This window comes from Leptinotarsa decemlineata, unplaced genomic scaffold (assembly GCF_025532065.1).
Source record: "Leptinotarsa decemlineata unplaced genomic scaffold, Ldec_3_MD MMD2_tig00000035_RagTag_RagTag, whole genome shotgun sequence".
Classification (NCBI taxonomy): Eukaryota; Metazoa; Arthropoda; class Insecta; order Coleoptera; family Chrysomelidae; genus Leptinotarsa; species Leptinotarsa decemlineata.
This window is the reverse complement of record NW_027412540.1, coordinates 23,476,225-23,502,039: the sequence shown is the minus strand read 5'-3', so window position 1 is coordinate 23,502,039 and position 25,815 is coordinate 23,476,225. Positions and strand designations below refer to the sequence as shown.

Here is a 25,815-nt window from a genome sequence, read left to right as displayed (position 1 = left end):
TTTCCAGAATGCTGTGATTCCTAGTGTGCAATGTTCACAAGTCTGTATGCAGTCCATCTAGCCTCTCTCTCTCCAAAAAAATGTGGAGAGGAGGTAGATCTAGAAGGATCTCCATGGCCGCTGATGGTGTGGTACTGATGGCACCAGTGATAGCCAGACAAGCCTGTCTCTGTAAGCCAGAGTGCTTCGCTTGGGCCGTTTTCTGTAAAGCCTTCGGCCACCAAGCAACTGCACCATAAGTGATCATTGGTCTGACAATCATCACATAAATTCAATGGATTTGTTTGGGACCTGAACTCTAAGTGTTACCACAAATCCTTCGACATGTCCATAGAGACAGTCTGGTTTTGTGTAAAACTCTTTCCAAGTGAGTATTCCAGGTGAGTCTTTTATCAAGGACAATGCCAAGATATTTCACCTCCGTTCCAAATGGAATGACCTCACTATTGAGGAAAATTGGCTTTAGATCGTTCAATTTTCTCCTCTTGGTGAAGGAGATTAACACATTTTTGCTGGGGTTGACAGATATCTGTTCCCTCAAGCACCAACTGTGAACAACATCCAACGTGCTTTGGAGGATATTTTCCGACGTGGACCTTGCCAGGATTACAAGGTCATCTGCATAAGCTTGAAGATCAAAGTTTCTTCTGTCCAGGGCATCAAACAGATTATCCATCAGGAGCGACCACAGAAGGAGAGATAGTACCCCACCTTGAGGGCAGCCCCTGGTGACCCTGAACCTAATAGCCTCGCCTTGAAGAGTCGTAGTTGCAGTTCTGTTTACTACCATGGCATAGATCCAGCCAGTTTTGGTCGATTCTATACCCTTTCTAGCCAGAGACAATCCTATAGATTTAGGTAGTGCATTGTCAAATGCTCCTTCAATATCAAGAAATACCTACAGCAACCGTGCCTACTTACCTATACTCTTTTTCGAAATACTTTACAGAAAGTGAGAGGACCTGACGGAATTTACACGTTAAACCGAGGAATTGACGATATTACCCAACTGGGCCAAATCATGCAATGGAATCATTATAGTGAATTACCCTTCTGGGGACGGCAACAATCAACAAACAATGAAACTTGCAGTAGAGTGAGGGGCACCGACTCCACCCTTTATCCGCCACATATAACTGAAAAAAGCACATTCGATATTTTCGCAACGGATATATGCAGGTGAGTGAGGTTGACATCAATTTATGTGTGTATTATGGGAGTGCTATTTTTTCTTTTCATCCTGAATATTTCCGAAAAGAAAAGAAATATCCACAATGCACCACTATGGTTCATGGTTCATCTCGACGCACTTTTCACCAACCAAGTTATCGTCTTCGGGATATAAAATAGTCTGCTTCATCTCCTGAAGACGGTAGCATTGTTGATGAAACGCGCTTCGAAAATCAAATCAAATCAAAATATACTTTATTGTCCGAAGATTTGCATCTTATTGACAAAGTCCAAGAAATACAATACTTTTTTAGTATTGTAGTACAAAGTACTAAAAAAGTATAAATGTAGATATAAAAAAGTTCCAAAAATGAATAAATGTAAATATAAAAAAAAAGTTCTAAAAATGTATAGATAAAATACGACCATGTATAAAGTGTAGTAAAAATATTAGTAATTTATTGCTATTATATTATTAAAAGGATTCGCTAAAATACTCTTCCAAACTATAATAGGGTCTATCCACAAGTAGGTTCTTCACCGCATTTTTGAAATGAACGTTGCTTAAATTTGCAGATCTCATTTCTTATGGTAAATGATTGAACAATTTACCACCATTGTAGTATATAGAATCCTTGATTAAATTCGAATTTGGGATGGGAAGTATAAAGGTATAATTGCTATTGCGAGTAGTATAAGGAGTAGAAGCAAAGTTGAACTTCGATTTATGTTTATAAATAAGGCAAACTGTCTCTAAGATAAAAAGTGCGATGACTGTTAACATTTTATTGGCAGTGAACAAATTCCTGCACGATTCTCTGGGTTTAACTTTACAGAGACATCTTAGTGCCCTCTTCTGTAATATCAATACAGAAAAGAGAAGGGATGAGTTGTATCCTCCTCAAAAAGGTATTCCATAACGTAATCGAGATTCAATAAGTGCATGGTAAACGGTCTTTGCGACATGGAAACCAACTCATTTGAAACCACTCTAACTGCATAACATCCTGAGGAGATCTTACTCTTCAGTTGTTTAAGGTGCTCATCAAATTTCAGCCTATTATCAATGAATACACTTTGTGTTTAATTTATTTTGTAATAGAGAAGAGAAGAGTGTTGTAGTTCTGGCGTTTAAGAGCGGTGCTTGTTTTGGATTGAAAATAGTAGCCCTCAGAGCACGTGTTCGACGCCAGCTTTTGTACTATCATTATCTATAAGTTTCTGTGCATAGAAATGTGTGGTTTATCTTTTTAGCAATTAATCATTTACTTGACCTGAAACGATGTTGAAATTGTGAAAATTTTTAATAGTTAAATGTCCATTTTCACTTAAAATTATTAAACCTGACTATAGAGAACAGGGGCGGCTGTAGCCCATGTAGCGAACGTGTGCTATCAATAATCTTGCGCCCTCTGGTATCAAAATGCGCGGTCGAAAAGGATCACGATCGACTAAACTCCGAACCTCGCTGGAATACGAGGTTGTTTTGTCTATACCTGCGCTATCGCTCGCTATCACGTTTGGCGCTTGCTATTGACTTAATTACTTTCACTCTATTTAGTGACAACAATTAATATTATGATATATTGCATTTTCTTGTTTTTCTCATTTACTCAAAAGTAAATGTTATACTGATGCCACATCATGAATTCAACCATTCTACATTTTTATAGAAATAATGAATGATTATTTCAAAGCATACCAATAAAAAATAGCGTGGTTGTGCTAAAAAATCGCGTGTGTTAAAGACCTCAATAGTCACCTATACTTGACGATACTTCAACTGGCATAAAAAAAGAAATGGATACTAGACAACCACGGATATAACAGATTTTGCCCAAAAAGTAAAAAAAAAACTGGAACTCGATTGTGAAAAAGTAAAAAATAAACTAACTAGGAAACAAAGTATGTACATGGCTGTACATGAATGGTAGAAAATTCAGCCGCCTTTCTTATTACTATATTAGTCAAAAGTTTCCCGAACTTTTTTACTAATAAAACACACAAGAAGATTGTCCGACTTCTCAATAATTTGATTAATGTTACAAATGTTTTTTCAAAACTATAGCTCGCATCAACAGTGAAAATGTTTCAATCTCTGCAAAACCATTTTATTTATTTTCATATCTGTTAATGGATCTCTACTAGTCCTAAAAGTCGCCAGTTTCAAGTAGTGATTGATTTTATTGATTTTCAATAGGAATATTTATGCACTCAAAATTTCAGAGCTATCAATTCTATGTTATTTAAGTAAAGTTGATATTTTTTCATAAAAACCGTGCGTTTATATCTAAACAAGTTTTTAAGATGAAATTTATCTGTGACAGGTGATAAGAAATGATTTTATTGTGCAATCAAAAGTACTCTTAATCTGAAGAACAAAAGAAACAATCTGTTGACTGATGAAGCGGTACTGAATAACCAATGAAAAATCAAAATTTTCAACAATTCAATGAATCCAACGATATACATATGAGTATGAGCCGTGAACAAGATATGGATATATCAAAATTCACGGTGCGGGACTAAATCAGAAAACGAGTTAATGAGAAAAATAAAGAATACTGAGAAAATACTCTTGGAAATGAATTAAGAAGTGATTCAACAAAGCAGAGATTGGTTTGGAGTAGCTACAGAAATATACACTGGGCACTGTACATTTAGAGGACACCTGTCAAAGTGAGGCTACATAACGAGGACCTTAGCTGCAGGCAAAACAACACAGGGACAGAGTTTCATAAAACACTGGATTTCAGACTCAAACAATGTATAGACAACGTAAATTAAGTCCTGAATACTAGTGAATATGCCAAATATCCAATAAATGACATGTACCAATGTTGAGTCAAGGTCAATTAACTGTTTCAGTTAAAACATAACTTAGTAATCCAGTACATCCGAAGATACGTTTTAAGAAGAGAAATTGGTTTTGTTCCTTACATTGATTAGGTCTAACTGTACCTACATTTCAATCCAAATCCAAAACTTATGAGTAAAGACTAGTCCTGAATCCACAAAAATTTAAATTGATTTGAATCTGTTTCAGGAGGACTTTCATTCAGTTTGTGTCTGAAAGTTACTTCTTTGCATGATCTACACATCCATGTACAGAGTTACTTATTTTCAAATTGATTACGTCCTTCCTTTCTTTGGAAGATTCCCTCATCCTTTTTTTTTGTATCAAGATGGAGTAGTAGAAAGCCAAAAACTTACTTTCCCAAAAATTAATTACTCCTAAAAATATAACCCCTTCAATTCATCTCTTTCTGCTTGTTTCCAATCCTTCTTTTGTGCATGAAATTTTGATGTGTTAATTTATTTCTTTTTTTCAAACTTTCCCATTTCAACATTGATATTTGTTTTTTTGCGTCCTTTATATAATATTTCTTATGACTACTAAAGAGAAGTATGAAAAAATTACATAAAAACTTGGAGAGCAAACTTGGATCTCACACCAATAGGTGGTACCACTTACGTCTCTCTCGTGCTCGACTTGGTATTCCACAGTTTGTCATCTCCTGCCCGGTATTGAAGATGCCCAACAGACTGAATCAGCTGTCTATCGGTTATTCTTGAATTAAATCAAATGAATGATCCGAATAGTAGGTACTCATCTATTTATATTTTTCGTATGTCTGCTCGGTTGCTCAAATTTACTTCAACCCTTCAAAAATATTAATGAACTATTGATGTATTATTTTTTTTCAATATTACAATTTTCCCATTTTTGTCCCTTTCCAACATTGATATTTGTAGTTTAAAGTTCTTAGATGTTTTATATTTCTCATAACTACTAAAAAAAGAAGTATAAAGTAAAAAAGAGTCCAATATATACTTTATAAATTTATATTACATTGATACATAAAACAATCAAGAAATAGAAACAACTTCAACTGAAAATGATTTTATCAATTAATAAATGCTGTCATAGATAACCACATACATATATTCAACATCATATATAATAAATATCTTTAGCGGTACTTCTACCAATATTTCTCCAAAGAGCTGACAAGATCTTTCGGGTTAGTGCTTGGACCATGTCTTTCAACCGGCACACCATTTTTGTCAATGATGAACTTCGTGAAGTTCCATTTGATGAAATTTCCCAAAGTACCGCCCTGCACATGCTTCAAATATTTCCACAATGGATGGGCATCATTTCCATTCACATTGATTTTCTCGAAAGTATCGAAGTTGACGTTAGTTTTCTGCATAAATTGGCAAATTTCCTCATTACTGCCAGGTTCTTGGCCCGCAAACTGATTACAAGGAAACGCCAATATTCTGAGCCCCTTGGACTCCGAATATTTGTCGTACAACTCAATAAGCTCGGCATAGTTATTTTTTGTGTATCCACACTGTGAAGCTACATTAACAATGATACATACATGACCTTTGTACTTCTCCAGAGAAACTGGTTCGCCTTTTATGTCATTTGCGGTGAATTCGTAGATGGATTTGGCGTTTTTAAAATCGATTGGATTAGCCATGGCTGATGTACAGGAACTGTCAACACTGTCAAACGAATTGTCACTTGGACAAAAGTTTCCCAACGCAACTGCGATCAAACTAAACAAAATAATTTGTAATAACATTTAACTTTCATGTATTTATCATTTACATAAAGAACCTGCGCACTAAAAGTTTCAATGAGGACGTGGAAAACAAAGCGTATCACTTATTTTTATCTTAATTATACCGTGAGCACAGGGACGGCGTTTGAAATTATACCGTAGTGTTGGTTTTCATTCATACTATGTTCTCACTAAATCACATACAAGTTGAATCTATTGAAAACACTTTTCTCACATCACATCAAGCTAACTTGACTAGCAAAACACGCGACGAGAGGCAGTACTTTTGTTCCGGCACGAAATCTGTTGGAAAAAACTGTTTCCATTAACCGTTAACTAGAAATTGTTTCTTTCATGATAAATCATTTGATCATATAATTGATTAAAAAATAATTGAAACATTATCCAATCATATTCAACGAGTAAAACCAGCAAAATATTTTCATTTGACAGTAAACAATTATTGATATCATTATATATTATTACAATTATTGGTGATCCCGATGAATGAAATCGGGAGGCAAAAAAGTGACCTTCCGATATATGCTGTTTAAGGTATATCCATATTCTCAACGAATCAAATTACGGAGAGCAATTCGTATGTACGGGAGTATACACATTCTAAGTGTCAGTGATAAAAACACCATATCTCCCGAATCCTGGAGCTACCGGACATACATCATTTCAGCAGAGCTGATATTTTGACAGTAATTAGTTGAGAAAAATATTTTACAAATATCAGTTTATTCTGGACTTCTCGCACTGAGAACGTTGGTCGATGTTGTTGATAAATGGCAATATCCTTGAATAACACCTATGTTATTTATCACATCTAAGGACCATTTAGTTTAATAATAGCAGTTATCTGGGGTTAGGACGTTGAAAATAGATACTTATAACAGGACCCCTTCCTGTACTATTTATTGTCCAAATACTGATGTTTGAAAATATATTTTTTTAGAAAAGATAAGTTGTTGGGAAAAAGCTTTAGGATGCTTCATCATTCATCAAAATAATTGAATACATCAACATAAACTCTTTAATGAAAGGTAGTTTAGTTCAATCAGAGTTGCCAACCGTAGCGGAATTCCGCTGCTGTAGCGTAATGTACCCAACGGTATCGGCGTAGCGGATTTGAACATAAAGTAGCAGAGTTTTCTACATATAATCAATATTGGATATAAATAATATAACCTCCAATATCTTGAAACTAAAAGTCTCGACTGTCTCCGAGTATTATAAATTATATGGAACAAATTACAGTGGAAATGGAAGATAGTTCATCTGATTGTAGCTCGGGCGAAAGAGTTACCGCAGTTGAAATTGACGGGAACAGGACATGTATAACATAATATAAAAAGTCTCGGAAACAAACTTTTCCTCAACATTGGTTGTCTGATTCCAACTTGAAAGTATGAATATATGACTTGTAGCGAATGATCCTGATTCCTGACATTAGTGACAGTTCAGTTTTGTGGTATCTCAACGGTACACAAACTACATACTGTAAGTTCTGTGGTATTTAATTTTGTATAGGGCGCATGCGTGAACTGATTGCGTCAGATGTGATAGCGTAGCGGATTATGGAGCAGTGTAGCGGAATTTTGGTTCATGTGTAGCGATATAGTTCATCCAGTTGGCAACACTTCAACTCCTGAAGGCGCCAACTTGGTTGGTAAAACATTTAAAACATTGTAGTTGTGATGTTTGGATATACTAATTCTCTGACACAAAGGATTTTTTTCCCATCGTCTTTTTAAAAATAAAATCAGCTGGCGGCTCTGTGTTATCTGTATAGAAAATTGTATTTGCAATATGCAGATACCTATAAATGAAAAAAACCAAACTAAACCATAACTTAATATACTTACTCCGACCCTGATTCTTTCATTATTGCTATGTTCAAACGATTATGATTTGAGGTTAGAAGTGATCTCCACATTGGAAATTTATTTCAATACAAAAGTTAGTAGCTTACAGCTGGCAGAAAAAATTATAAACAAATAGTCCATATTGTTCCGAATTAATTTTAACATCCAATATTCATCGAGTGATCAAATATAAAAACAACGTGGTTCTGTATTATGATAAGAGAGGTCAGCATAAGACAATAGGACTCACAAATCAGATGAGCAACACTCCAGAAGGGATATTATTTAGTTCAATTACTTTATTTGAAAATTACTAGTTGGTTAATTTTTAACTTACCTCAGAAATAAGTCTGAACATAATTTTTCAAGTAAACAATTAGCGAGTTTATACTTGATAAAAATTTTAGATTATAGTCGATAACTGATCCTACAACTTTTAAAGAGTCAATGAACGTTACATCCTACCCATCTACTTGCAACTTAATATTGTCTATAACCCTCTAACAGTCTTTATTTGCAAACACGATGAAAGCCGTTTCAGAGCATTGATGATGAGAGTGATTTCTGTAAATGTTCACTATCTAGATTATTTCTACCATTATTCAGTTTTCTATTTGATCAGTATGGTATGGGTTTGTATCATCTCTATATATAATATATGTGTGCATAGAGAATGTATCCAATACTTAGTAAAAATTGGAAAGTGTAAATAATGAAAAGCAATGGTGCAAGAACAGAACCCTGTGGGGCTCTGTTACTGATCATTTCAGAGGATTGCTTACCATTCACAACTCGCTGGCATTTAGTTAAGGAAAATCTCAGTCATAATTAGATTTGAATTCATAAAAATTTTCGAAATTTTATATTTAGATGAGGTATCATATGTCAGTAAAAAAATTTTACCAATATGAATATGAACTAATCTGGACATAGGTACACTAACTACATCCAAACATATGTTTCACTGTTGTACATTGTATCAATAAACAGATGTATTATAAAATTTCACAATGAAATATTACTCAAATAGGTCATCATTGAATAGCAACCCATTCCATCAAATATCTTGGGATAAATGCAGTGAATGAGACCCAAAAATATCTTGTCAACATAAAAAGCGAACAAATTACCAACTCAAGTAGAAACTATTAAGAAGCTATTTTTGATTTACCAACAAATTATATAAATAACAGAAAAGTCTACGTTATTTTATGGGAATAGGCGGAATTACCTTGAGTAGTCGAAAACATCTTTACTTATCATCATTTCCATATACCATCACAAACATGAATATGACAAGATGTCAAAAACCTAGCAATAATCATCTCTTTTTCGGGTAAGGGCTCAACAGCAAAACATTCAAACTTAGTACCATATCTTTATGAAAGAAAAACAAAAACTAACAGTATATTTTATCAATATAAACAAAAAAATATGTTGTCAATATAAATTAGCAAGAATCAGCATAAATATAGGGACACAAAATTACAATTTCTTTGCTACTTTTTGTTTGGGTTTCTCGATAAAATTATTGATAAAAAACGTTGTGAGCAATTCGCAGTTCAACTATGATCTATGAATTATCATTTCACATCATGTTCAACATTACCAATACTTCTCCAAAGACTTCACCAAATCTTTTGGATTAGTACTGGGACCATGCCTTTCAACAGGTACTCCGTTCTTGTCAATTATAAATTTGGTAAAATTCCATTTGATTGCATCGATCAGCGTACCTCCTTTTTTGAATTTCAAGTAGTTCCATAAAGGATGGGCATCGCTACCATTAACATTGACTTTTTCAAACACATCAAATGATACATTTTTGCTTTGTATGAATTGACATATTTCAGCACTATCTCCTGGTTCTTCCCCAGCAAACTGGTTACAAGGAAATGCCAAAATTCGCAAACCTTTGGATTCAGAATATTCATTATATAATTCATTCAGTTCAGCATAGTTGTTCTTTGTAAATCCACATTGGGATGCCACATTGACTATGATACATACGTGTCCTCTGTATTTTTCCAAAGACACATCATTACCTTTAATATCCTTTGCACTGAATTCATATATGGATTGTGCATCTTTATAGTTTTGGTTGGTGGTCATTTTCTTGGGTGAGGTTGTAAGAGCTCTGTAGGTGAAAGCTACTTTACATAAAGTTTTATAACTCTTCAGTAGCATTTATATTACAGTCTTTATTTGTAATATTATCATACAGAAAAATATTTATTCTAAAAATAGAACAGAACATGGAACACAAGTTAAAGTGTAGCCAACAGAAATTGTACAAAATACTCCAAAACTTGGAACAAAATGTATTTACTCGCGAAATCTGTGGCGAAATAATGAAAATTTTCACTCAATTTACTCTGATCCAGTGACTTTAGGAAACTACTGTGTTAGTTGGTATAACATTTAATATATACTTGATATTTTATCACAATTTGAAAATATTTAATATCAATAAAACAAATTTCAAGTAACAGGAACTCTGGTGAAAACATAAGATTACATGTTGTTACATCATCGAAATGAAATATATGAATTCTATACAATGTTTAACAACATAGAAAAGTAACTCACACTTACAATCAAAATACAAAAAAATATATTTCTCCAAACTAACTGAAACATGAAATAACAAACATAAATGTTATATGCAGAGTGTTCCTTTGAAAACTTCTCACTTCGAATATCTCGAAATCTGAAGATTTGAGAAAAAATCAAATCATATAAAAAATTGAGGAAAGAGGTAAAAAATTTGGAAAGAGGTATCTCGTGTCTCGTGATAGCTCATCTAAAAGGAATTTGACCATAAACCTCAAACCACCAAATCATAGCATCCTTCTCATATGACATTTTAGGAGTTCGGAATTATGACTATCTGACTGTCATCTCAACTCAAGCAAATATCTTTATCACACATGGCGGGACGATACCCGGTTGGGTTAGCGTGAGTGGTAGTATATCGGTGATTCGATCCCACAGGCCAGACAATCAATTTTCACTGTCTAAGGTTCAACCCGTGTTAGGAATCCAATGTCGGAAGGTTAGACGTGAATCTTCAGGTCGCACAAATTTGTTCGTAGGGAGCGACAGCTGCTTACTGTAAAAACTTTCTAACATATCACATACCGGATAAACAGATAAAAAACCATCACAAAACGATCATTTTCTGTCCTTTGACCACAGAACAACAAAAATATTTCACAAAGGATTGCGGAACAGTAATCATGAACTTTTTTGACAGAACGCAATTTTGGAGATTATTATTACCAAAGGCGTTTTCTGGGGCTCATGTATTCAAAATGTGTTTGTGATTCAAATACATTCATTCTGGTGTTGAAACGATGACGTTACATCAACTATGATTTAAAACGTTGGTTTTGAAAACGGAATTTGACATTACGTTACGTCAGTTGTCAGTTTCCGCTTTATTTTTATCGTTATACAATATACCTTTGTATATGGTTGGTTATGGTTAGTCTGTATACAAAGGTTATACTTTATAAAGTGCTGAAAACTTTTCAAAAAATACGTCTTCGGGTGATGACGATTGTTATATAATGGTTATTTTTTAACTAAATCTTTTATAGATTCTTTCAGGGATTTCAAATCAATTTATATCATATTAGATAATGGCATTCCGAACTAATGAAATGCACCATGAAACATTGTCAACCACCTTCAAATATATGTTCATATTCCTTAGATCTATTTCATCCAGAAATACTTGGCTTTCTACTTCTCTATATTCATACAAAAAACGTGTGAATTTTCCAAAACCTTTCTTTTCCAAGAGTTATTCTCTTCCAAAAAATATACCTCACTCAATTTTACTATACAGAGTTCAGACAAAAGGAATAAGCCATTAACTAGGATTGGAGAACCATAGTTACCAAAAAACCATTTAAACTAAATAATATTATTTCTGAGACAAAAATGATGTTTTTATACATTTTTTGTCAATTCTGTTCATTCCAATTTTTATATAATACCTATTCATCATCATTATTGCCTATTTTACTTTGTTTTGAGGTAAATGTTACACTTACCATTGAACATCTTGACATAATCTACAATTAATGTCAACATATCAGAATACAAATACTCACAAAAATTTAAAAAACACATTCCTTCCAAATTTGATGTTTTCTCATGAACAAAAAATTCATTTTGGGATGCTAATGATGGAAATAAAACTCATGGATAGTGATAAACGAATATATCTCCTCAAGAACTAAAATGTGATGAACAAGTCAACTACCAATATTTTTCTAGTACTTCGACCATTTGCAGAGGTTTCACACTAGGTTTCAGTCTCTCAACAACGTTGCCTTCTTTGTCGATTACAAATTTGGTAAAGTTCCAGTCAATATTATATCCTTTTGGCCCAGCTATTTTTTCTTTGATGAATTTCCATAGTGGATGAGCATTTTTACCATTAACTTCAATTTTCTCAAACATATCAAACTTGACATTTCTTTTCTTGGCAAACTCACATATCTTTTCTGAATCTCCAGGTTCCTGTTTGCCAAATTGATTGCAAGGAAAAGCTAGTATCCTCAAACCTTTCTCCACTGAATATTTATCAAATATCTCCACGAATTGTTCATAATTACTTTTCGTATGTCCACATCTTGAAGCTACATTTACGATGATGCATACATGACCTTTGTATTTTTCCAAGGAAACTTCTTTGCCATTTATATCTTTGGCAGAGAATTCATAAATTGTTTTGACTTCTTGGTGGTCTGTATTCTCTTCTTCATGAGGGTTAGGATTATTGTCTTTTGTTTCCTTTTTTGATTTCATTTTCTTGGCTGGTGGTTCTTCTGATTCAACATTTTTCACTTCAATTTCTGCAACTTCTTCAGAAGCTTTGGACTGGGTTTTATTTCTTGTACTTCTTCTGGGTGGCATTTTTTAAATAATTATTGGAAATCTCTACTCTTTACAAATTAAGTTAAATTACAGAGGTTAGAGCGGGAAAATGACAATTCCTCTTCTCTTTCATGTAGTGGCCGGAGCTACAGTGTCTATCGGGCCAGAAGATTCACTGCTTGTTCAGGTGTCAAGTGAGGTCATAGTAAAGCGAATTTGGAGATTTGGACAACACAGTCCATTCCCACTTGGAAAAAAGAGACATGTAGTCTATAATATATAGATGAAAATTTTAACTCATGAAAAAATAACACGACCTCTAAGATCTAACACAGAACAAAAAGGCGAGTTCTCAAATTCACCCATGCACTATAGCAACAAAACCATTTTATATTGTTTAATAGATTGTACTTGTGACATCTATCATCACGTTTTCAAATTTGTGGTCAGTTCCACTGGCGGTTGGTCCTCACCAGTCAATTACTGTTTATAGTTGATGGATTCGGTTTGATTGACAACTGACATTTTATGAAATTTATAGAATAGAAAAAATTCTTCATCTCTACGTGCACTAGAATTGATTTTACTGGCGTTCATCATTTATCGACATATCCACATTTTACAATAACTTTCAGATACATATTTTGTCATTTATCAGTGGACATATCCGACTTCTCGTAACCTTGAAATAAAAGATTAAAGTTCTTAATTATGCTTGGTATCAGGTTAATCAATTAAAACTTCTCTTCCTTTCTTTGGAAGATTCCCATATATATTTTTTGTATGAACATGGTGAAGTAAAAAGCTAAATCTTTTCTTTTCCAAAATACGCCTCTTTCAGTTTTAAATGATTGTTCTGCAATCAACTATTGATAGCGTTCAATGTATCGCTGTGACACACACGTTCGTTCCTTGAATTCAAATACCCTTTGAATATATATTGATATAGATCTTCTTACATGCTTAGTTGAATTGGTGTCTCAACATTATTGAACTGGATTTAATATCAAAATAGGTTCCGACAATTAATATTGAATCATTTGATTGATATTTCTGTATAATTTCTGCTTGCGGCTCTTGTATATTACGTTTATGAATACATTGTCTTATTATTATTATGTATTATTATTGAACTGAAATCAAATATTTCCTTCATGTTATATCCATGTGATTGGGCTATTCAGCCTGTTTGGATGACTGAATAAATAAATAAAAACCACAAAGTATGTGTAATATAACACTAGAGAGGCATTGTTAAACTCAGCTGTCCTTAGAGGACAAGCCTAAGAAGAAGACGGCAATGACATCTATCTTCACGAAATTTTTCCAAGATTTCTGTTTTCGCACCCTCCACTGCAGATAGGCAACTCATTTGAATCATAGGTTATAATATTTCATTTATGCGGACCGCGATTGAGATTCTCGTTTATACTTCATTTTCGTCGTTTAAGTTTTATTTCTATATCAAATATAGGATCTTCGTAACGTAAGACGTTATCATCAATTCCAAACGTATTCATCACAATTTTATTGAATTGAACTTTACACCACATGTGAAATGACTAATTTTGTTTTTCATCTATTTTTTTAGAATATCTGGAAAGTTCATATTATGTGTATTTCAGAACTGTTCAAATAAAATACAAAGGACCTGGCAGTTACGGTGGAATTGATGGATACCGCTTTGGAGTTGATGAAACTACGTTGAAGCCAGCCACTGCCAGCGCAGACGACGATTGCTATTGTATTCAACAGACAAAGGGTTTGAAAGGAGAGCCAACATGTTGGTTGAACGGCGTCGTAGATGTCTTTCCTTGTTTTGGTACGTGTGCAAAAATATTCCCAATTAATGATCAAACTGACCCAAATAGTTATAATTTAGAGATACTTAAATTTGGATGTAACATTACTGTTCCATTTCCGCCTCTTGTTCGAATTTAATTTATTCATTTGTAATTTTCATCGGTCAAAAACGGTCTGGAGTGCGACAGAAGAAACGGGTCGCTCGAATGCTGGACAAGTGGCCCAAGTGATGCATGAGAGAAATCACGCAAAAGCACAACATCCAAACTCATATCACAGAAAATAGAGTCCACGTACATTGATACTCAACAACTAGCAATCAATCAACCCTAATAATATAGTTGTGGTCTATATCCAACGATTATGGACATAAAGGATTGCTTATTTTTGCGATTTTGTTAGTCACGTCACGTGATCTCGTGACGTAACAGTGGGGACTCTGGACTGATTCGGTACAGCACTTTAAAATTAAAATAAAAAAATTTCATATAAATCCCTTATTAGAATATTATTCTTATATAGGATTAAATACTTAATATAAATGATTAATACTAAGTTAATTTTTTTTGTGGATGAAAGTAAGAGGTTTCGTCAGTATTTTATTATTTTTGTGAAAACTGTAAGTTCTCCAAAAATTTTGTAATGAACTTTGTTTTAGATAATGGTATTAACTTAAAAAAAATTTATAACTTTTTGTTCCATCTTTTATAATGAACGCTTGATAATCAAAAATATATAAGTAATGAATTGTTTATAGGTGTAACAACTTTTTTTATTTATCTGACAGAAAATACATGATACGGTAGAAACTACTTTATCCACTATATCCACTAAATATATTTGATAATTTTTTTTGTATGAATGTAAAAAAATACATTTAAAGGACTAATGTCCTTTTCTAAATCCATTTAAATGATGTTTCTCGAAAAGCTTGTTTCATTTTTTAATTTTTTTAACCAATTATCTGTGAGTTCAATAAGACCTCCCAATGAAAGTTGCTGGACCAGGCATTTAAAAAAAAATTACAAGGTTATTCAATGGTTAGACAATTATTGCTATTTTTTACGAAAATGTGAATATTTTCAATGTTTACCTTAATTTAATTTCAAAATGTTCAAAAACCAAAAAAAAATCCACAATGGCAAAAAACAAACCTCAAAACGGAAGAAAATAACAGAGTCTTATATGGCGTCTACTCGTTACACCAGTTTAAAAAATGTCCAAAAGCACAAAAAAATACGACTATCACAATAACAATCTCAATGTTTCGGAAACCTAATTGGTATAGTTGAATAAAAATTTAATCAAAATAAACAAAAACAATGTAATACTGTACGAAAATAAACCTCAAAAAATGGCAGCTACTAAAACTGTCACCAGTGTTACGTCACATCTGCTCGGCACTTGTTTAACGTGGCGATATATGTAAGTAAGCAATCCTGTATATCCATAATCGTTGGTCTATACCCAGGTCCCTGATTACCACTCTACTCACGGTTTACTTCTTCTTCTCTTTTTTTATGGTCTTTGCTTCCCTTACGGCGCAGTAGACCAGTACTCACGCCTTTGGTAAAATTTGAAAGTATGCAGGCCCGAGGTGTGTTGAACATTATCTTCGATTACCATCGAATAAATTGTTGATGAAATAAAAATAAACTATTATTGCAACAAATTGAACATTTTACACCATGAGTACTTCAAATGCCAATAGATAGTTGACGTGTTTCAAATTAAAAATTGTTTGACATGACTACATCAGGTCCTTTTACTCTATCAATACGAAACTATTCTATTTTCAGAAACCATGAGAAATCGGTGTCAACCTACGGGGGTGGTCCCAGAAGTATCAGGCCTAACAAAGAAAACACGAATTTTTGAAAAAAAAATATTGAATTTTCAAAATAATCTCTTTGCAGCTCGATGTACTTTTCTCAGCGACGTTCAATAAGTTCGATGCTGTTTTATAATAAGAACTGTCTTGCTCCTCAAAATCATTTCATTTTCGTTGGAAAATATTTGACCTCTGAGTCAATGAAACCTGATAGTCAATGAAAATTATCCCACGCGCATCCTAAAAAACCGATGCCATGACCTTCCCTGCAGATGAAACGGTCTCTGCTTTCTTTCGAGGCATTTCTCCATTTTGAGTCCACTGTTTTAGTTGTTCTTTTATATTGGGTATAAAGTGATTGACCCATGATGCATTCGTCGTTGACATTGATGGCCTGGCCAACTTCTTTCTCAAAAAAATATGGACCCATGACGCCACCAGCCCAAAATCCACACCAAACAGTGACTTTTTTGTGATGCATTGGACGCTCTTGGTTTGGTATCGTCCCAAATTCGACAATTCTGTTTATTCACGTACCCATCGCTGAAGATAATTTAGCCATGAAAATTAGGATCAGTTCCCAACTGCTCCAGAGCCCAATAAGCGAACACAAGCAGTTGTTTGTGGTCGTTTACCTTCAGTTCGTGGGTCATTTGAAATTTGTACGAGTGCAGGGCCAAGTCACGATGCAAAATTGCCAAGTTGTGGTCTGCGAAAGGCCGAGTGAGCGACGCGAAATCGACAGCCTCGGATTCTCCTACAAACACTCACAGACATCGACAATGTTTTTGGCAGATCTTGCGTTTCGTCGAAGTTTACTGAACCAGTGGACTCAAATTTATCCACCATATTGTGAGTGTTCCTCTCGGTAGGACGATTATGGCGACCGTAAAATGGGGAAGCCCGCGGTACGTTGCCCGAACAGAACACCCAATTTGATGAAACAATTTTATTATTTGCACGTGTTGTTGAATGCTTTATTCATCCATGATGATTTGGCAAGACAAGACTGAATAAATGACAAGTGATTTGACAGATGTAGCTTCAACAAGATGGTCGTTCTAAGAGTCCCTGTTGGAAGACCCTATTTATAAAAAATAATAATCATCTCCAAGAATACTTTAATCAATCCAACCAGATCGTCAAACAATTTCACAGTTGTTCGCTTCACCATCCAATGGATTCCCAAATTTATTGTGTATTTTGTTTTTTTTCTTTATGAGCGTTAATTGAGCCATTATTGTTTCAGGTTCTCCAGTTTTGTTATCGTTCCCACATTTCCTATATGCTGATGAGTCATACCTCAATGGCCTCGTGGGTGTCTCCAAACCCAACTCCTCGATTCACGAACTATATTTGTTAGTTGAACCAGTGAGTATTATTTATTTTACTGATATTAGTTCGCAGCAGATATTCATCATTGAATATATCAGCACGGGTGCAATACTGATACCAAATATACATATAAACGCTTGTGATCGCTGCTTATCATAAAGTGATATAAGGCGACGCGCGGTCGCGCGGTCTTCGATGCGCTATCTATAGGTACGCACCGCCCCCCCCCCTGTACGGTACCGCTGCAATCGGTAAGTCACTGCATCTTAAATGTGTAACATCTTCGAAAATATTGACAACAGGCACTTTCTAAAGGCGAAAACCCATCAAAAATAGACTATGGTTACTGTATTATCGTCAGCAGATGGCGTAACCAGGCCAAACCATCACAGCACAGACCTATTGTGAGGAAATCAACGAAATGTACCAAAAATTGCATCAGCAGCAGCTGGTACTGGTCAATAGAAGAGGTCCGGTCCTGCTCCACGAGAACCCCCTCCGTACGTTTCACAAATCACCATCTGAAAATTAAACGAACTGACCGTCAAACTTCTGCTTCACCCACCATACTCCCCAGACCTTTCGCCAGCTGACAACCATCTTTTTGAGCATTTTCATAACTTTCCCAATGGTAAAAATGGTCTTCGTCGACTCCATCGAATCCCGAGCACACAATTTTTATGCTGACGAACTTAATCGACTTGTGTTACGTTGGTGAAAGTGCACTGATGTTTTATGGTTTACTCATAGAAACTTACAAAACGTTTGAAAAAATCTAATTCTGATAGTTTGACCATAAATAGAGGCGTAATTTACACGCTTTATATTAGCTTCACCTGTATGTATGTATGTATGTATATTTGTTTGCATGTATGTTTGTTTGTAACTCTCAAGCTCGGGATCTGTATTGACAGAATTATCGGCATTATTGCTTGATCTATTCGCGGGCAGATGGCGCTGTACGTAACCTCATTGATATTTCTTGATCTATTCGCGGGCAGATGGCGCTGTACGAAACTATCAATTATTGCTTGATCTGTTTGCGGGCAGACGGCGCTGTACGTAACTATCAATTATTGGTTGAGCTATTCTCGGGCAGACGCCGCTATATGTAATCTCCTTGATAGGTTGTTCAAAAGAAAATCAAAATAAAAAACATATTTTAAGAATTATAAGTGTTAGCGAAATTTTGTGCGACAGATGAAATATTTAAATATTTACAATTACCCGTGATTCAGTACGGAAAAAAGTTTTGAACGAAACGGAAGATTCATTTTGAAATCTAATTCGATTATTTGAAAGCAAACGAGAATATGGATTTCAACAATGAAAACTTTATCGTAAATTGTATACCTAAAAAATTCAGTTACTCAAATCTTTCAAAAAATTGAAAAATTAAAATTAAGGTGCTTGACATACATATCAAATCAAAAGATTGATTTGAACAATAAAATTGATCACTGAAAAACTATTTTTAGTCCATTAATGGTTTGAATGAAACTTCAAATCAAAACATCAAGACTGAATTGTTTTTTGAAATTATTTCTGCAAATTTTCTCTTTACTTCGAAACAAATTTTACAACTGTCCGCCGTCTGTTGGAGACTTACTGCATCTCAAGTATTAATATAGAATTTGAGACCTCAAACTTTATTATGTTGTTTGAGAGGAATTTCACATTCGTGCGCCGTCTGTTAAAGATTTATAATACTAGAACTAGTGACTAGAACTTAAAATAAAATTATTCTTGACAATAAATTGGACTAAAAAGTGAAAAATAAATATAGTTTAAGAAAACTAGAAAACACGCTTTTAAAGAACATCGAACTAAAAGGTTAAAAATAGTTCTTTTAAATAATCTTAAAACAATAACGAACGGAAAATACTAATATTATTGTGAAAAAAGCGTGGGCGCTTTGTCCCATATTTTTGTATATCAGGCCCCCGTCGCTTTTTTCATAATAATAGTAGTATTTTTCGTTCGTTATTGTTGCAAGCTTATTAAAAAAAAATATTTTTAACTTTTTAGTTCGATGTTTTTTAAAAGCATGTTTTTTAAACTATATTTTTTCCTGATAGAAATGTTGCGAAAATGCAAGCTTCAGTTCTAGAAAAATTGCAAATCTATTTTTCATAAGAACATACTTCTTTTTCGAGCACCCCAATGAAAATAAAATTATTATTTCATATTTTTTTCATTGTGTCTCAAACATTTTGTAAAATTGATCTCTAATTTTAGTGAAATTCGAAATATACCTATTATTTAACCGCTTTAACTTGATAATGAGATATTTCAGTTCATTTCTTAGTTATACTCGTTAATGAGAAATATTTAGGTTGAATCAAATTTTTTTGGCTATACAGAAATTTCCCAAAAACCATTTTTGTTTTCAGAATACCGGTATACCGTTACAAGGCGTGAAGAGGATACAGCTAAACGTAGTTTTAAGGCCAGTTCCCTACATAAGTTATACCGAAGGTTTGAACTCCACACTCCTACCGATGCTTTGGATAGAAGAGGTAAAAAATATTTATTTCTTTATGAATGAATTGGTAATTATGCATCAATGATCATAGGTGACTATTAGGTCTGTAACTGCTGTTATTTAACATTCTAAACGTTAGGAATTAGTTATTCTGTCTAAAAATATAACAATTTGAAAACAGTGTTCCACGCTTTTGAAAAGCGGCTTTTGCAATTCCAGCGTCATGATTGTGCCAAAACATATTGGTGTCCATTCTAATCCTCAACAAACTCATCAAAGCAGAAGGTGGAATTGTCTGACGTGATATTATTATACCCGGTTGGGAGACATTTATCTTTTTGGAGAAATCCGATGCCTGGGAAATAGCAAATGAATTTATTAGCTATTTTACTAACATAGGTAAAATACTGGCTGAAAAAATTATAGATAAAAAACAACTACTCCGCTTCTCAAAAAAATTCTTATGTAATTCATTTTTCCTAGAAGAAACTACTCAGTCTGAGGTCTTGAAAACAATACTTGAATTAAAAAATAAGAAATCTCCAGGAATCGATGGTATTCGATCAAAAACTTTAAAACTAATAGCACGTGAATTTGCTGAACCCCTTACTTACATCATTAACCTCACATTTTTTTGCAGGAGAACGCCCTTCTGTATTTAAGACAGCGGTAATAAATCCTGTATTTAAAAAAGGTGACAGATCTGACGTGTCAAACTATAGACCAATTTCCCTTATCTCAAACTTGGCAAAAATCTTTGAAAAAATTTTGAAAAAACGTATTATTAACTTCTTGAATAAAAACGACATTATATCAGATCGCCAGTATGGATTCAGAGAGAAGAGATCAACAGAAGATGCTATAAACTATCTGCTGAGTAAAATTAGCCAATATTTCGATAAAAAGAAACCTAGTTTATGTGTCTTTGTGGACCTAGCAAAGGCTTTCGACACGGTAAGCCATAAGCAACTACTGCAAGTATTGGAAGGGATTGGATTCAGGGGAATTCCATATGAATTAATGAAAAACTATTTAACATCAAGAATTCAATGCGTAAGAATAAATAGACAGTATAGTGAATCGAAAGAAGTTGAGTATGGTGTGCCCCAAGGAACAATTCTGGGTCCAATCCTTTTCAACATTTACCTCAACCACTTATATATGCAGCTAGTCAAAGGAGATATTATCAGCTACGCAGACGACACCGCTATACTATATACTGCAGAGAACTGGATAGAGTTAAAGAGTATTGCAGAAACAGATTTCAAACAAGTTATCCAATGGTTCAGTAGTCGTCTTCTAACAATAAATTTTGACAAAACCATTTTCATTCCCTTCACCTCATACCCCAAATTTCTTCCAACATATAAATCCCTCAGTATTACTTTGAGTGATAAGGAAGTAGTGAAAATATCCACAGCAGATAATATAAAATACTTAGGTATCATTGTAGATCCACACTTGAAATGGAAATACCATATAAATGCCACTGTAAAGAAACTCCGGTATGTGCTTTATAGAATGAGGTATTACAATAATATTCTCAACATCAAACAAATGAGAACACTATACTATGCCCTTGTTCAAAGCCTCATTAATTACGGTATAATTGCATGGGGAGCAGCATATTCCAATCATCTGTCGCCGCTGAAAATGATACAAAAGAGAATTCTCAAACTTATTTTCCGTAAGCCACAAGACTATCCAACGGAAATGTTATATAATGAAATCAAAGTAATGGATGTCAGACAACTATTCTTCTTGAAAATAGTTCTTAATCTACACAAAAACAAAAACACGGCGACTATTAGTAGCCATGTACATGATACTCGAAATAGGAACTATATACTCACAATACCTAGACCCGATAAAAACACCCTAATGAGAAATTACACCTATTTGGCTCCTCGATGCTACAATATGATACCTAATGAACTGAAATTAGTAAATTCTATATATTCATTCCATAATCAATTGATTGCCTGAAAAAACGCCCAACCACGGAAAAAAATCCACCAGTACATTGACCTGAAAAATCATTACTAGATAGACTGTCCCTTTGAGTGTAAATGTGTACACGGAAAGCTAATGAATTAAATCTCATAATTAATTTTAATGTAATCCTCCTCGAATTTTATTGATGTTGTATTGTGGATAGTCTTCATATAAGTGAGTATAATTATCGTGAATATGTGTCTGTGACTGTGCAGACTGTGTTATTGTGTCAATATGTATTAATTTGCTAATATATCCGTACTTATTAAATTATTCTTACCCCCTCCACATACAGGGGAAACCCTCGTGGAGTTCAACCATATTTATTTCATTATATATCGAAATTTTGTATCATTCTTTGTATTGATATTCTGAAATAAATATTATTATTATTATTTATATTATTGTGGCATTGAAATGAACCTGGTTACTTTCACCGCAGTTCGAAACTACTTCTAGAATTTTTCCGACTTACTTAATACTTATCTGCATTTATATCTGCATATAAGCTGCATTTATGTGGAGTTTTATCTGAATCCGTTCAGTCGTTTAGGCGTGAACGATCCACAAACATACATATATACATCCATTCTTACAAACTTTCACATTTATGTTAGTATAGATATGTTTACAATTCAGTTTTCTTTTCATTTCAGGGTGTTAATTTATCTCCAGAACTGATCGAAAAATTGAACAGTATGTACTTTAATGTACTAAAACTTGTCAATGGAATCAAATACGCATTAATAGCCGTTTTTCTGGCGGCTCTATTTATTTCCACCGGATTTCTTATAAGGAAGAGATATTTTTGATGATATTTATATATTTTTTGAATAAAATATAATATGTGTTTCATTACCTTTCGCTCTTTCCCTTCCATTAACAGTTTTAGATATTGGGCTGTTTAAAATATGAAGTGAATGTTCAAATTTCTCGAACATAATAATATGCTCACATATTATTGCTGTTTAGCATGTTGATTTCGTTGGCGAAAGGCAGTTAAAAGAGTTTTGCATGTTCGGCGATTCGTCCTGGACGCCCAGAACATCAACAACTGATGGAAATTGTGAGAAAGTAAAGGAAATTGTTATGGAGAATCATCGAATCACCATTAGAGAAGTTGTTGAGGATGTCGGCATATCGGTTGGCTCATGCCATGTAATTTTTTCGGGAATTTTGGGCAGGAAGCGTGTGGCAGCGAAGCTCGTTAAAAAATTGCTGAACTCTTGACGAGAAAAACCGTCGCAGGGGCATTACTTTGTAATTGTTGAATAGGCCAATGGCGATCCAGAGTTGATTGAACAGTTCATAACTGGTAACGAATCATGATTATATGTATTGAAGGGGTTATATTTTTAGGACAGATTAATTTTTGGGAAAGTTTTTGGCTTTCTACTACTCCATCTTGAAGGAAGGAAGTAAAGTAATCAATTTGAAAATATGTAAAATAAGTAACTCTATACACGGATGTGTAGATCATACAAAGAAGTAACTTTCAGGCACAAACTGGAATAAAGTCCTCCTGAAACAGCTACTTTCATATTAACATTGAAATACACGAAAGAAAAAAATCTTCCGAAACAAATACTTTTATATGAACATCGATGTATACCAGTGAGGATGACAGTGTTCCATGTAAGTGCAATTTGTTACCATTCACTTAACGTAGAACTCCTGTGAATGATATCTGATTTTATTTCATAACGAATGTTTGGAATACAAACTGAGTAGAGAAAAGTATCTTCTGTATAATTCAGTGTTCAAATAAAAGTATTTGTTTCGGAAGATTTTTTTTCTTTCGTGTAATTCAATGTTAATATGAAAGTAGCTGTTTCAGGAGGACTTTCTTCCAGTTTGTGTCTGAAAGTTACTTCTTTGCATGATCTTCACATCCATGTATAAAGTTACTCAAATTGATAACTTCCTTCCTTTCTTTGGAAGATTCCCACCTCTTTTTTGTATCAAGATGGAGTAGTCAGGGCCGTCGCGGAAAGAAAAACCAGGGGGGGAGGGAATCCAAATTTTCCCAACCCCACCAGCAAAATTTCCCAACTTTCGGAGAAATGAAAGCCGAGGGATTAGTTATTACTATAATATATTAATTTTCTTAGTTAGCTATCCAAAGATTGGCTGAATGCTTATGCCCGTTAGGATATGTACAAACAAAAATAAATTTTGGTGATTATAAAAATAATAATGGGAATTATTCTACTTTGGACCAAGGTCCTTGGTCTTTCACCATATCCACCATGTATAGGAATATTCAATACAATTCAATATTCAATACCGTGTTAGGAATCACACGTTAAAAGGTAAGACCTCGTTAGTCCTTAGCTCGCACAAGTTTCTCAACTTCTGAGAGTTGTCGTTCGTATGGGGGGCGGCAGCTGATTAACGGAAAAACAGATTTTAAACAGATTTTTGTTAAAACTATTATTTTTTCTAACTTCACGGTCCGAAATTTTCCAACTTTTCCAAGTCGAAAAAACAGCGAAAAGTTGGGAATTTTGTAAAATTGTCACTTGAAAATTAGTGAACTGTTCAGGACTGTTTTCTTATTTGGGAGAAATTAAATTTTTTAAAAGATTTCAAACAACTCAGAATTGTCTTCAAGTTATGCATGTTGGGAAATCCCAACCTTCTCCTGGTTCTTTCCCTTTTCTTATTACCTCTCCTTTTCTTTTCTCTCATTTTAATTTTTTTAATTTTTATTCATTTTTTTACTATTATTTTTTTCTATCTTCATGGCCCAAAATTTCACAACTTTTACCCAAGTCGAAAAAGCAGGGGGGAGGCTCACCCCCTTCCCCCACGGCGACGGCCCTGGGAGTAGTAGAAAGCCAAAAACTTTCTTTCCCAAAAATTACAGAAATCACTCCTAAAAATATAACCCCTTCAATTCAAATAAGATTCCTTTTGGCTGGGATTAAATCAAATAGGTGAATGAATGTCATTACGATGTCATCGATGACATAAGTAGATCAAACTTATTCCGTGACATTAAAAATCGTAATTAATGAATGAATTGTGTGTATTTTCTATAATGTTATCCAATTTGGTACTGTTGCCTTAAGGCAAGTGTCTTACGGCGAAACATCGATGTATACCAGCGAGGATGACAGTGTTCCATGTAAGTTCAATTTGTTACCATTCATTTAACGTAGACCTCCTGTGAATGATATCTGATTTTATTCCATAACGAATGTTTGGAATACAAATTGAGTAGAGAAAAGTATCTTCTGTATAATTCAGTGTTCGTATAAAAGTATTTGTTTCGGAAGAATTGTTTCTTTCGTGTAATTCAATGTTTATATGAAAGTAGCTGTTCCAGGAGGACTTTCTTCCAGTTTGTGTCTGAAAGTAACTTCTTTGCATGATCTACACATCCATGTATGGAGTTACTTATTTTCAAATTGATAACTTCCTTCCTTTCTTTGGAAGATTCTTTTTTTGTATCAAGATGGAGTAGTAGAAAGCCAAAAACTTTCTTTTCCAAATAATTATATGGTTATGACATCGAAATTATAGTCCAATCATCGCAATGGAAGAGCCCAGGAGAACCAAGACCAAAAAAAGACACCAAGATTTATTAGAATTCCTCTGGATGCAATGGTTTGATGTTATTTGTATGAAGTTGTTGAGATCTTCATCAATGTAATATTCCATGCCGTTTCCACGTCTCTTGGATAGAAACTGTAATAAATATGTGTATCGTCGGCATAGCAGTGAGCAATGTTCAAGAGATTTCAGAATTGTTGAGGCATATAAAGAAAACAGAAGTGGTCCAAACATGGAGCCTTGTGGGACACTGGATTTGAGGTTGAACTGACATTGTCGATTCACACCTTTCGCCCCCGT

General features: G+C 34.0%; 4 protein-coding genes across 5 annotated transcripts in view; 1 reads left to right on the top strand and 3 right to left on the bottom strand.

The window, feature by feature from the left end:
* The window catches only part of LOC111512565 (sensory neuron membrane protein 2), a 53,860-nt gene extending 31,050 nt beyond the window's left edge, over window positions 1–22,810 (top strand). For both annotated transcript variants that reach the window (XM_074172062.1, XM_074172061.1), the window contains 5 exons: window positions 950–1,179; window positions 14,134–14,330; window positions 17,392–17,513; window positions 19,871–19,996; window positions 22,614–22,810. In XM_074172062.1, coding sequence (XP_074028163.1) covers window positions 950–1,179; window positions 14,134–14,330; window positions 17,392–17,513; window positions 19,871–19,996; window positions 22,614–22,769 — 831 coding nt within the window. In that variant the 3' untranslated portion in view covers window positions 22,770–22,810. The remainder of the gene's footprint in view (window positions 1–949; window positions 1,180–14,133; window positions 14,331–17,391; window positions 17,514–19,870; window positions 19,997–22,613) is intronic.
* LOC111512567 (uncharacterized) lies at window positions 5,001–5,826 on the bottom strand. Its single transcript, XM_023168707.2, has one exon. It carries the CDS (start codon window positions 5,766–5,768, stop codon window positions 5,157–5,159), a length of 612 nt encoding a protein of 203 aa, XP_023024475.2. The 5' UTR covers window positions 5,769–5,826; the 3' UTR covers window positions 5,001–5,156.
* LOC141481060 (glutathione peroxidase-like) lies at window positions 8,856–9,895 on the bottom strand. The gene has a single exon (XM_074172063.1). It carries the CDS (start codon window positions 9,803–9,805, stop codon window positions 9,224–9,226), a length of 582 nt encoding a protein of 193 aa, XP_074028164.1. The 5' UTR covers window positions 9,806–9,895; the 3' UTR covers window positions 8,856–9,223.
* LOC111512566 (uncharacterized) lies at window positions 11,835–12,649 on the bottom strand. The gene has a single exon (XM_023168706.2). The coding sequence runs from the start codon at window positions 12,545–12,547 to the stop codon at window positions 11,888–11,890; it is 660 nt and encodes a 219-aa protein (XP_023024474.1). The 5' UTR covers window positions 12,548–12,649; the 3' UTR covers window positions 11,835–11,887.
* Window positions 22,811–25,815: the final 3,005 nt, after the last annotated feature.

What these genes read in the sequence shown, in the direction of transcription:
- LOC111512567 (XM_023168707.2), bottom strand. Translation starts at nt 5,768, where the DNA reads ATGTTATTACAAATTATTTTGTTTAGTTTGATCGCAGTTGCGTTGGGA.
- LOC141481060 (XM_074172063.1), bottom strand. Translation starts at nt 9,805, where the DNA reads ATGCTACTGAAGAGTTATAAAACTTTATGTAAAGTAGCTTTCACCTAC.
- LOC111512566 (XM_023168706.2), bottom strand. Translation starts at nt 12,547, where the DNA reads ATGCCACCCAGAAGAAGTACAAGAAATAAAACCCAGTCCAAAGCTTCT.